The sequence below is a fragment of the Trachypithecus francoisi genome, unplaced genomic scaffold (assembly GCF_009764315.1).
Source record: "Trachypithecus francoisi isolate TF-2019V2 unplaced genomic scaffold, Tfra_2.0 Lachesis_group10, whole genome shotgun sequence".
Classification (NCBI taxonomy): domain Eukaryota; kingdom Metazoa; phylum Chordata; class Mammalia; order Primates; family Cercopithecidae; genus Trachypithecus; species Trachypithecus francoisi.
The window spans coordinates 78,060,728-78,073,384 of NW_022681455.1; the positions used below are offsets into that span (position 1 = coordinate 78,060,728).

At 44.0% G+C, this 12,657-nt stretch overlaps 1 protein-coding gene across 2 annotated transcripts in view; it reads right to left on the minus strand.

The window, feature by feature from the left end:
- Nucleotides 1-936: 936 nt before the first annotated feature.
- ACSM5 (acyl-CoA synthetase medium chain family member 5) overlaps nt 937-12,657 on the minus strand; it is a 31,749-nt gene continuing 20,028 nt past the window's right edge. The window contains exons 8-14 of one of the 2 annotated variants that reach the window (XM_033217838.1): nt 11,763-11,886; nt 10,199-10,279; nt 9,959-10,060; nt 4,258-4,385; nt 4,070-4,169; nt 1,992-2,111; nt 937-1,556 (exon numbers count right to left, since the gene is read on the minus strand). In XM_033217838.1, coding sequence (XP_033073729.1) covers nt 1,293-1,556; nt 1,992-2,111; nt 4,070-4,169; nt 4,258-4,385; nt 9,959-10,060; nt 10,199-10,279; nt 11,763-11,886 — 919 coding nt within the window. In that variant the 3' untranslated portion in view covers nt 937-1,292. Of the gene's footprint in view, nt 1,573-1,991; nt 2,112-4,069; nt 4,170-4,257; nt 4,386-9,958; nt 10,061-10,198; nt 10,280-11,762; nt 11,887-12,657 lie in introns of both variants that reach the window. The other variant, XM_033217840.1, reaches the window with a different exon arrangement.

Sequence of the window (12,657 nt, forward strand, 5' to 3'; positions counted from 1 at the left end):
AAGACTTTGTGATGGTTAATGTTACGTGTCAACTTGACTGGGTTAAGAGTTCCCAGATAGCTATGAACATTACTTCTGGGTGTCTCTGGGAGGTATTTCCAGGTGATACTAGAGATAGAGTCATAGACTAAGAAGATCTGCCTTCATCCACATGGGCAGGCATCTTCCAATCCATTAGAGCATGAAGAGGAGAAAAAGGAGAAAGGACGAATTTGCTCCTTCGTTTTGGGCTGGAACATCTGCGTTTTCTTGTCCTCAGACGGTGAAGCTCCTGGTTCTCGATCCTTTGCACTCGGACAGGGAGTTATAGCATTGGCTCTCCTGGTTCTCAGGCCTTTGGACTCAGATGGAATTACACCACGGGCCTTCCTGGGGTCTCCAGCATGCAGATGGCAGATGGTGGAACTTCTCAGCTTCCAAAATCTAGTGAGCCAATTCCCACCACAAATCCCCTCTCCTATGTCTGTGTATGTCCTATTGCTTCTCTTCCTTTGCAGAATGCTGACTAATACAGACAGAATACAGTAGCCTTTGGGAATGATGTGTGAGTATGTGGAGGAAGAACTAGACATGAAGCAGCCTGTGCTTTCTTTAACATAACTTTTTCATTTAAATAGCTGTATGTGCTTCGTACAAAAACTTGGAAAATACAGAAATGTAGTGGAAAAAGGAAGAAGAAAAACTACCATCCATTATTTTCTCTCCCTCCCTCCTCAATCTCCAGGAAAATTACAATTAACTAGTTTCCCCTTTATTTTTCAGAGCTAGGATTCTCCAGTATGCAAATATTTTTATTCTGATTTTTAAAATTAATATAGCTTACACTTTTCCCAAGACATACTAAACTGCTCTTAAATATTTTAATGGCCACATTATATGTTATTGAGTTAATGTACTACAATTTTGTTAATCATTTCCTTGTTGTTTGGATGTTAGTTTTTTTTTTTTTTTTAGTTTTAAACAATGCTGCGTGATCATCTTAGTGCACCACACATTTTCTGCATTTTGATTTTTTTCTTTTGTGGTGACTTAGGAAGGTAGAATTTCTGAGCTAAAGGATATTGCCAATTTTATGGTCCTGCATACTTTTACCAAATAGTTGCACACAAAGGGTGAAGCCTTTACATTCCCACTGGTAGAGAATGAGTACCCACAAGTGCCCCACGGCTCCGGTAACCTGTCCTACAAACGGATATGTGAAGCTCTTAGTGAGACCAGTGGGCAGACGCTGAGCCTCCCCTGAGACAGAGGGAGAAGTCAAACCACCAAGCATTGGCTAGGCTGTGCAGCATCTATGTGGTCGGAGCCAATGATATTCTTTTGCTCTTTCCAGCATTGCACAGTGATCCTGGGGATGCCGTTTGGAAGCTGCACGCCTTTGACATCTTTAGGGTTGAAGAGATGATGCTCCCCATGGGGGCTGACCAGTGATCCATTAGTTTCTCGTGGAGCATTCGGAGGTCTACGGGGCCTTCCTGGGGTTGCACCTCATTTCCGCCACTCCTGACTTCGCAATTTACTCCTTTGGATCTTTCCAGAAACCGTCTTTGGCAGTTCTGAAACAAAGGCCACCTAGCGACCAAACACAAAACAAAACAAAACAAAAAACACTTGGAAATCATCATTTCTCAAAAAGACTTTTGTTTTGAAAGAGCCATTACTGTCTGCCTGTCCTTGATTCAGGGTTTCTCCCTAAACTGCCAGGAGCAAAACAGCTGGAGCCTGGAGCACAGGATCTTTTTGACAGCATTTGAGCACCACTTCTTGTTTTGATTTAGGTAGGGATCGGGCTGTTCTTAGAGCAAGAACAAAATGTGCTCTGGGGAGAACCCAAGTGAAGAAATACAGAAAAAAACTGAAGCAGCAGCCAGGGTTACAAGTTTCTCCATATCCCCAGAGCCTGTCACAGGGCCTGGCCCTGAGTTGGGGCCCAGGGAGAGCGTGCCCATCTGATTCCCAGATCACTGTACCCTGGAAACCCTGATGTTTACCTTCCTGGGGTATTTGTATGGTGCAGTCACCCTTTTCACATGCTCCTGGAGTTCCCGCGTTAGTGCCTCTGGGTCATGAGAGGAGTAGTCCGGAGTAAGGACTATAAATGCCTTTACTACCTGCAGCAAAACAAATACCCAGAAAAGATCAGACTTTGTAAAACAACTCTTTTCTCCTTAAGTGACTCTTGAATAAGTGCCTACATTTACCTTTGCACCATGAAAGTTCTACTAGTTTTTTGGGCACAGCCAGTGACACAAACAACATCAATTTTTCTTTTGCTGGCCTTTCCAGGTGTGACTACTAGAAGCATTGACCTTTGTGGGTTGATTTCAAACTCCTACCTATTTCTCAAATTACTCCCCATACTTGGAATGACACCATTTGAAGCCAACATTGCTTCTCTTAAGAAGCAAATATTTTGGAGAAAAGAGGTTCATAAACTCCTACGGCCATTTACTTCCAGATTTTCCTAACAAGGTAGGTAGGTATGGGTTTGAACAGGTGGGACTGAGGAAAATGCAGTCAGTTTCAAGGGGAACTAGGTATTTGGGGGTCTGCATGGATGAACATTTGCAATCAGCAGACCCTGAACTGCACCACTTCTGTTCCAGACATTCCAAAGGACATTCTACACCTTGGGTCTCTCTGCCCACATCTTTCCTCAGGCTGTCTTATGCCAGGGAGGAGGAAGTGTCCCAGACTCAAGCACAACAAACAGATTCAGACAGATATGCTTTTAGGAAGAGCTTCCTCTTACTACTGTAACTACTAAACCTTTGTTGGGCACTTTCTGCGCACCAGACTCAGTTCTAAGCAGTGTACATGGATTAAGTTTGAGCACACAGCCATTTGTCACAATCCCAGTTAACTCATGGCATACAGAACTAGTCATACGTTTCAGGTGTGATTTCTTCAGCACATCAATGGGACTCCACACCTCCCTTATTCTATATTAAACGGCCTCTGATTTTAGTGAAGAATCACTTGGTCAGGAGTGGCTGGCTAAAATGCAGATTCTCTGGGCTCCCAGTCATGATGATTCCGTAAGTCTGACTTTAGGTCTACAAATCTGTATTTTAAACAAGAATCTCAGACGATACAGTTGCAAGCAGTCCAAGAACCAGACTTTGAGAATCTTTCCTGCGGTCCTGATGCTTCTGAGAATGTTGCACTAACTTACAAAAGGTAACTTGTGCTTTAGGATTATGTTGGATGTAAGCCAGTGAAAAGTAGCTAAGTCTGCCTGTAAGCTGATCTTTCACATACTATGTATTCCTCTGGGACCCACAGGAAGATTTCTCCTGACTGGGCACAGTGACTCACGCCTGTAATCCCAGCACTTTGGGAGGCCAGAGTGAGTGGATCACCTGAGGTCAGGAGTTTAAGACTCCAGCTTGGCCAACATGGTGAAACCCTGTCTCTACTAAAAATACAAAAATTAGCCAGGCATGGTGACACATTCCATGTTATCCCAGCTACTGGGAGAGGGGCTGAGGCAGGAAGGTCGTTTGAACTTGGGAGGCGGAGGTTGCAGTGAGCCAAGATCGTGCCACTGCACTTCAGCCTGGACAACAGAGCAAGACTCCATCTCAAAAAAAAAAAAAAAAAAAAGATTTCTCCTATGAAAGCCCAGCTTATTAAGTTTGGTCTACCTTTCTGGTATATCAAGGTCATTTTGGATACATATCCTATTCCTCTCAGGTTACAGCCATCAGCAAACTGTGACTGGTGTGCTCACTATGTCCTCATCTGCAAATAGAAAATGACTTTTTATTAGACAGGATGGATAACAGAGCCTGCACCTCCCCCTAAGATCTCCTGCCCCATAGCCAGCCACTTTGGAACCCAGTTGTGTCTGCTAAAAAGCAAAGTCTTGGTGTTTTCCCGTTATGTCCCTTTAGAGAGTAATTGTATCTCTAAAGACATGAAGGCAATGTGTGTCTGATGGTGGCATTTCAACTTTGTGGCACATGGATGGAGGTGAAATACAGGACAATCTGAGCCTTCCTGCTTGTTCTGCTGGGTGCTAATAGGTACAGAAGCAGGAGGCCGTGTTCTTGGGTGCACTGGTTACCTCTCCCCTGATGGGGTCTGGGCTGCTGACCACGGCCGACTCCAGGACAGCAGGATGCTCTGCCAGGGCGCTTTCCACTTCAACAGGACCGATCCGGTAGCTGGAAGGGAAAAACAAACTCTTCCAAGTGGACTTCCCTCAACCCCCATGAAACTTCAAAGGGAGGAGGAAAGTGCAGACAACTTGACCTTGAAGAATTGATCACATCATCATTTCTTCCCATGAACCAAAAGTAGCCATCCTTGTCCATGCGAGCTCGGTCCCCTGTGATGTAAAAGTCCCCTTGTTCTGATGCAGCTGTCTTCTCAGGATTGTCCTGAAAGACAAAGAAAGCCCGTGAAGGACCCTCTGGGAATAGCCACTAAGGCCAGTTACTGCGCCGGTAGCCCCCTGTAGGAAGCTGGAGATCACGCAACAGAAAGTTCAGCAGTTCCTAAAGTCCAGGCTGCCCAGAGTTCCCCAATGGACAGGGAGCTATGGCCCTGTTTAGTTGTGGGATTTCCCTCTTTTGATTGGAATCAACTGCCAGCGAACGGTTAAGGGCAGCCACCCACCACCATCCTTAGAAGGGCCCCACAGGGCCACTGGCTGTGTTTTTTAGGACAAAAGAACACACGAATATTCTTTGCACTCGGGAATCACTGAGGGTAGAAAGTGAAGGGCTAGGCCGGGTGTGGTGGTTCATGCCTGTAATCCCAGCACTGTGGAAGGCTGAGGTGGGTGCATCACTTGAGGTCAGGAATTCAAGACCAGCCTGGCCAACATAGTGAAACCCCACCTCTACTAAAAATAAAAAAAATTAACTGGGTGTGGTGGTGCATGTCTGTAATGCCAGCTACTCGGGAGGCTGAGGCAGGAGAATTGCTTAAACCCGGGAGGCAGAGGTTGCAGTGAGCTGAGATTCTGCCACTGCACTCCAGCCTGGGCTATAGGGCGAGGCTGCAAGATTGTGCCATTGCACTCCAGCCTGGGCTACTCCAAGTAGGAAAAAAAGGAACGGAAAGGAAGCGGAGGGGAGGTGAGGGAAGGGGAGGGATGGGAGAGGAGGGAAGGGAAGGGAAGGGAAGAGAAGGGAAGAGAAGGGAGAAAAGAAAGAGAGAAGAAAAGCAAGGAATGAAGAGTGGGAAGGAGGGAGGGAGGGAGGAAGCAAGGAAGGAGCAAGGGAAGGAGGGAAGGAAGGAAGGAAAAGAAAGAAAGAGAGAGAGAAAGAAAGAAAGAAGGGAAGGAAGGAAAGACAGAAGGAAGGACGGAAGGAAGGACGGAAGGGAGGGAGAAGGGCTCACCAAAAAGCCCATTGGTGTGGGGCAAGAGTAGAGGAAAAAGAAAAGCAATCAAACTCTGATTCTCAAAGTTTTAAAGAAAAAGCTACTACTCAGCAATAAAAATACATGAAAACACACAGATGACTTGCAGAAACATCATACTGAGTAAAAGAAACCGGACAGACAAATTTGAATAGTTTGTGATTCCATTTATATGAAGTTCTTTTTTAAAAATGCAAAATTATTACATAGTGACAACAAACAATTTATCAATTGCTGGGTCTGGAGTGGAGAGGATTGGCTGTCAAGGGGAATGAGAGAGGATTTGAGGGTGAAAAATGTTCCATATTAGACTGTGGTGGCAGTTACAGAGGGGCGTATGTGTGTTAAAAGTCATCAACCTGCACACGTAACATGGGTGAATTTCATTGTAGGTAAATTATATCTCAATTCAACAAGTACCTTCTGAGAAAAAAGAAAAAAATATAAGCTACCAATACCTAAAAATACATCTAGCACAAAATCTCTAAGTTGTGTATGGAGAAAACTTAAAACTCTACACAACTTTAAAGAAGATATAAATAAATGAAAGAAAGACTTAATCGACCTGGTGCAGTGGCTCATGCCTGTAATCCCAGCACTTTGGGAAGCCAAGGCGGGCGGATCACCTGAGGTCAGGAGTTCAAGACCAGCCTGGCCAACATAGAGAAACCCCATCTCTACTAAAAATACAAAGATTAGCCGGGTGTGGTGGTGGGTGGCTGTAATCCCAGCTACTTGGGAGGCTGAAGCAGGAGAATCACTTGAACCCAGGAGGCGGAGGCTGCAGTAAGCCAAGATCATACCACTGCACTCCAGCCTGGGTGACAGAGCAAGACTCTGTCTCAAAACAAAACAAGATAGACTTAATTAATAGAGATGTCAATTATCCCTAAGTCATTTTATAGACAATACAATTCTAGTCAAAATGCTAGCAAACATTTTCCAAGGAACTTGACAAGTTGATTCTAAAATGTGAATGAATGAGCAAAGGGCTAAGACTAGGTACAACACTTCTAAATAAGTTGAAAAACAAGGATAGAGTCATTCTCCCACATATGAAGACTTATGGTAATGCTTTTGTGGATAAGACTTTATGGTATCAGTATGGAGACAGAGTAAGTGATCAAGGAAATACAAGAAAGTGCCAAAACCTAACTATGACTGTATCAAACTTTCAAAAATTTATTTATTTGTTTGAGATGGAGTCCCACTCTATTGCCCAGGCTGGAGTGCAGTGGTGTGATCTCAGCTCACTGCAACCTCTGCTTCTCGGATTCGAGCAATTCTCCTGTCTCACCCTCCCAAGTAGCTGGGACTACAGGTGCCCACCACCATACCCACCTAATTTTTGTATTTTTAGTAGAGATGGGGTTTCTCCATATTGGTCAGGTTGGTCTCTAACTCCTGACCTCAGGTGATCCACGCGCCTTGGCCTCCCAAAGTCCTGGGATTACAGGTGTGAGCCACCACCCCTGGCCTGTATTACACTTTTATATCTGACAAAATTATCATGACAGATAACTGGGAAAAGGAGGATTTATTCAACAAATTGGTTTTTCATATAGAAAAAAATAAAATAGACCCCTATCTCATACCATGCATACATCAACCACAGATGGATTATAAACTTAAATGTCAAAAGCAGAACTATAAAACTATTGGAAGAAACTATAGGTGAATATGTGTATTTCCTACCCCAAAGTTGAAAATGATTTTATAAGACACAAAAAGCACTATCCATAACATTTAAAAACTTAATGATTTGATGACATGGAAATAAAACGCTTCTGTTCAATAAAAATACCTTAAAGAAAGTGAAAGAAAGTGAAAAGATAAGCTACCACTGGGGAGGAAGATATTAGCAACTCTTATAACAAATGACCAATATAAAGAATATATTAAGAACTCCTATAGGCTGGGTGTGGTGGCTCCTGCCTGTAATCCTAGCATTTTGGCAGGCTGAGGCAGGTGGATCACTTGGGCCCAGGAATTCAAGACCAGCCTGGGCAACATGGTGAAACTCCATCTTTACAAAAAAAAAAAAATAAGCCGGGTGTGGTGGCGTGTGCCTGTAGTTCCAGCTACTCGGGAGGCTGAGGTGCGAGGATCACCTGAGACCAAGAAGTCGAAGTTGCAGTGGCCATGATTGTGCCACTGCACTCCAGCCTTGGTGACAGAATGTGACCCTGCTCCCAAAAAAACTGTATTAAATAGTTGCCTAATATTTCTGTGTGGTGGTGATATTAGCTATTTGAGCAAATTCCTGTGTTAGAAATTTGGGTTCTTTTTTAAAATTTTTTTCTCTCTTGTTTTTCTCCTTTTTGTTCTTTTTCTTTCTTTCTTTTTCTTTTCTTTTCTTTTCTTTTTTTGGCTTTTGTTCACAATGCTATAATATAATATAATCCTTTACATAACTAATTTCTGGTATTAGAAATTTAGATAGTCCCTCCACCTTTTTTATCTGTTATAAACAGCCAGCACTATAACAAATATTTGTGCATTTGACAATTTGTTTCCCTAGGAAAATAAGCACATTCCTTATATGGGTTATAAAGTTGACATGGGCATATTCATGTAACTGACATGTGCAATTCCACTAAATGGGAATGACCAACATGAATTTGAAATGTTTATGTTTATTGTGGGGGGAGAATGAGCTTAGCTTATCAAAAATCACAGAACAATTTTGGTTTGAGATTCTCTGTAATAATTTTCACGTTTCATGATTCTCACAGAAGAGATTTAATATTTTTCCCTTAATTAAGAATGAGCTGGGCCGGGCACTGTGGCTCATGCCTGTAATCCCAGCACTTTGGGAGGCCGAGGCAGGGCGATCACTTGAGGCCGGAAATTCCAGACCAGTCTGACCAAGGTGGCAAAATCCCGCCTCTACTAAAAATACCAAAATTACCTCGGTGAAATGGTGTGCGCCTGTAGTCCCAGTTACTCGGGAGACTGGAACACGAGAGCTGCTTGAGCCCAGGAGGCGGAAGTGCAGTGAGCCAAGATCACACCACTGTACTCCAGCCTGGGCAACAGAGTGAGAAGACAGTGTTGCAAAACAAAACAAAATGAAACAAAAAAGATCTGGAAAGAAAACTAACTGTTGGTACAGGTGATGGAAAGAATCAGTCAAAAAAATTAAAGATTCTTGTCTAGCAAATAACTTTTCAAATTACTTTAGTACACTCAGTGGAATGATCTCACAACCAGAAAGAATGTGTACAAGTGCAGTAAGTACCAGAGTCCTGCTCCACACCGAGTGGCACGAAGTAGACAATAAATAATGAATGAATACATTTTTCAGTGGGGTCAAAGATTTACTATTGTTTCCAAGACTGATTAGCAGAAAAATACATTAAAATGTTAACATGATCTCAGCTTGGCATGATTACTATGTTGTGGGTTTCTGTAAGTTTCTGTAATTTTAAACAAAATAAAGTAAAAGATTATTTCTCTTGTAGTCACAGAAAAACTATTAAAATGCAACATTCCAAAAACAAATGGACTGGTTTGTTTCTGCTCCTTCTAATTCTGTAGCTGATTGACAGCTTAGTAGACACATGAGATGGCATTTCTATTAAGCGGTGGCTCTCAGGCTTGGCTGCACATTTGAATCACCTGGGAAACTGATCCACACCAGAAATGTTGATTTTAGTTAGCCTGAGGTGGGGCTCAAGCATCAGCAATAACTGACGCTTGCCAGGAGTTTCTAGTGCACAGTCAGATCTGAGGGTTTTATAGAGAAAGCTGTGAAGAAAAGAAAGCCCAACATAAACACCAGCCAAGGTGAATACAAAAGAGAAGCAATTACTAAATTATCCCAGAAACTTGGACTGAAATCTCAGGTTTGTGCCCTGCTAGCAAACCACAAAAAGAATCCTGAAGACAGCTCTGACACAACAGTGCAGTTTGACCTTTATGTATTTATTAATTTACTATTATTATTATTTTTTGAGATGGAGTCTCGCTCCCTCGCCCAGGCTGGAGTGCAGTGCTGCGATCTCGGCTCACTGCAACCTCCTCCTCCCCGGTTCAAGCGATTCTCCTGCCTCAGATTCCCAAGCAGCTGGGATTAGAGGCACGTGCCACCACGCCTGGCTAATTTTTATATTTTTGGTAGAGATGGGGTTTCACTATGTTGACCAGGCTGGTGTTGAACTCCTGACCTCAGGTGATCCACCTGCCTTGGCCTCCCAAAGTGCTGGGATTACAAGTGTGAGCCACCGCACCCGGCTGCAGTTTGACCTTCAGAAGCTCCTTTCCTTTACTGCACCTCGATTTTCTCCTCATTAAAACAACGGTGCTGCCCTCATGTTGTATGTTTGCGCTTTCAGACACACCCCGTTTAAATCCCATGCCCTGCCTATACTAGTTGCATGATGTTGGATAAGTCACTTCCCCTTTGTAGCAGCTTCCTTATCAATAATAGTCTTCCTTATCAATAACATAACTTTACTAATAATAGTAACAACCTACCTCATGCAGTCATTGTAAGGGTTAAACAAATAGATATTTACAAAGTGTGGTGCACAATGCTTAGCACACAGTCACTATCATGAGAACGGCTGTTCCCATCCCTTACCAAATAGCAATTGAAGAAACAGAAGGGCCGGGTGGGTCTGATACGGATGGCAACATTCCCCTCTTCTCCAGGAGGCAGGACATTGCCCTCATCATCCACAATCTGGCAGGGAGATCACAGAGATGCATGTATGAGTGTCTACACCCTGGGCCACTGCAGCAGCCCAGAGGCCTGTGCCAGCCAGGCCTGTGTGTCTTCTCTCCACGCCAGGCCTCGCCAGAAGTTGGGGGAGGCTGCTACCTGCACATTGTAGGGTGGGAATGCCTTCCCCATGGATCCAGACTTGATTTTCATGCCTTTTGGATTGGCACAGATGACAACCTGGGGAGAAAGCAGTACGGATAAAGAAGAGCCTTTCCGGCCGGGCGCGGTGGCTCAAGCCTGTAATCCCAGCACTTTGGGAGGCCGAGACGGGCGGATCACGAGGTCAGGAGATCGAGACCATCCTGACTAACACGGTGAAACCCCGTCTCTACTAAAAAATACAAAAAACTAGCCGGGCGAGGTGGTGGGCGCCTGTAGTAGTCCCAGCTACTCGGGAGGCTGAGGCAGGAGAATGGCGTAAACCCGGGAGGCGGAGCTTGCAGTGAGCTGAGATCCGGCCACTGCACTCCAGCCTGGGCGACAGAGCGAGACTCCGTCTCAAAAAAAAAAAAAAAAAAAAAAAAAAGAAGAGCCTTTCCACTTAGCTTCTCTCCTGGGCCATGCCTTTCTCTCGCCCTGCCTGATAACTCTTTCTCTCATCCTCGTTTTTCTCCTCCCTCACTTTCTTCTTTCTTTCCCTTCTCCTCTCTCCATTTCTCTCCTTTCTTCCTCCTTTTTTTCTTTTTTCTTCCTCCCTCCTTCCTTTCCTTCTTTCCTTTCCTTTCTCCTTTCCTGTTTTTTTCCTTCCCTCCTTCATTTTATTTCCTCTTTTATTTCATTCATTTCCCCGTTATCTCATTCTCTATTTTCCTCTGTCCTCCCTTCTTCTTTCTTCACTATTTCCTTCCTTCCTTTCATCTTTTTCCCTTCCTTTCTTCCTTCCTTTCCTTTCTCTTCTCTTTATTTCCTCTCTCCCTTCCTTCTTCATTTCCTTCCTATTTTCTTCCTTCCTTCTTGCCTTTCTTCTTTTCTTTCCATAGTCAACAAACAGTTATGGGGCACTCCAGGGGGCACTCAAACATAAAGAACTTAGTGCATCTCTGAGCCAAAAGACTCAGTTGATCCTCAGATCTCTTCCTAGATGACTGTAGAGGATGCTGCTTAGAATCTGGAACTCTGAACAGCAGCACATGTAGGCTGTCTTGGTAGAGACAAACAATGCCTTCAACCGTGAGGGCTGGTTTGCTGGTCATGGTATAATTGTAAAAGCACTTTAAAGTACCATTTTTTTTAATTTTAAAGAAGTGTGTGTGTGTGTGTGTGTGTGTATTTCAATAGCTTTTTGGGTACGAGTGTTTTTTTGTAACATGGATGAATTTACAGTGGTGAATTCTGAGATTTTAGTGCATCTGTCACCTGAGTAGTGTACATTATACCCAATATATAGTTTCTTTACCCTCACACCCCTCCTCCCACCTTCCTCCTTCTGAGTCTCCAAAGTCTTTTATACCACTTTGTATGTCTTTGCATCCTCATAGCTTAGCTCCTGCTTATAAGTGAGAACATATGGAAATCAAAAGGGAAGGAAAGCTGATGGAGTTTTGTTATCAGCTTTTCCCCTGGGTGGAGGAGAGGTGGGGTGGTCCCTGAGAAGCTTCAGGGAGGTGACAGCTAGAGAGGCAGGAAGCCCTGGAGGGGACCTGGCCCCTCCAGTTCTCACCGTTTCAGACTGGCCATAGCCTTCGTACAGCTCCACACCGGTCCGGCGTTTCCACTTCTCCCTCACATCAGGGTTGAGGGCCTCTCCTCCAGTCAGACAGTGCCGCAGGCTCTGAAACTGGTACCTTTCTCAGGCAGGAAAACAAGGTCACCTATGTCAGGATCTTCATACCACCCGCCTTCTGGTGCCACTGCCCAGACGCAAACACCCACAGGCACTAGAGGGTACATGGCCCTGCTTTTTAATCTGCTCTAAGTGAGTCCATCCTCTGGCTTTGCAACCATTCTCCTCATGGACAGATAATTTTTAAAAGATTCATCCTATCTGAGTTTGGGATAAAATCAGAAGCTCATATAATAGGTTTTGGCATAATATGATAAGTTCCAGGTAACTTGGCCAAAATAATTTAGTTGGAAAAAAACTGATTGATCATAAATTGGTTAGGACAATAATCTGATTGAAAAGGATAGATAAATCAATTAGAAATTGAAAAGATAGGCCAGGCACCATGGCTCACACCTGTAGTCCCAGCACTTTGGGAGACCAACGTGGGCAGATTGCTTGAGCTCGGGAGTTGAAGACCAGCCTGGTCAATGTGGTAAAACCCCGTCTCTACCAAAAAAATACAAAAAATTAGCCGGGTATGGTGGCACATGCCTGTAGTCCCAACTACTTGGAAGGCTGAGGTGGGAGGAAAGCTGGAACCCAGGAGGCGGAGGTTCCAGTGAGCCAAGATCATGCCACTGCACTCCAACCTAGGCGACAGAGCAAGACTCTGTCTCTGAAATAAATAAATAAATAAATAAGAAAAAGGAAAAGAAAGGAGAGAAAAGAAAATGGAAAAGATAAAAATTAGTCCTCTAAGAATCCCACAAATTCCTACAGATTAATTATG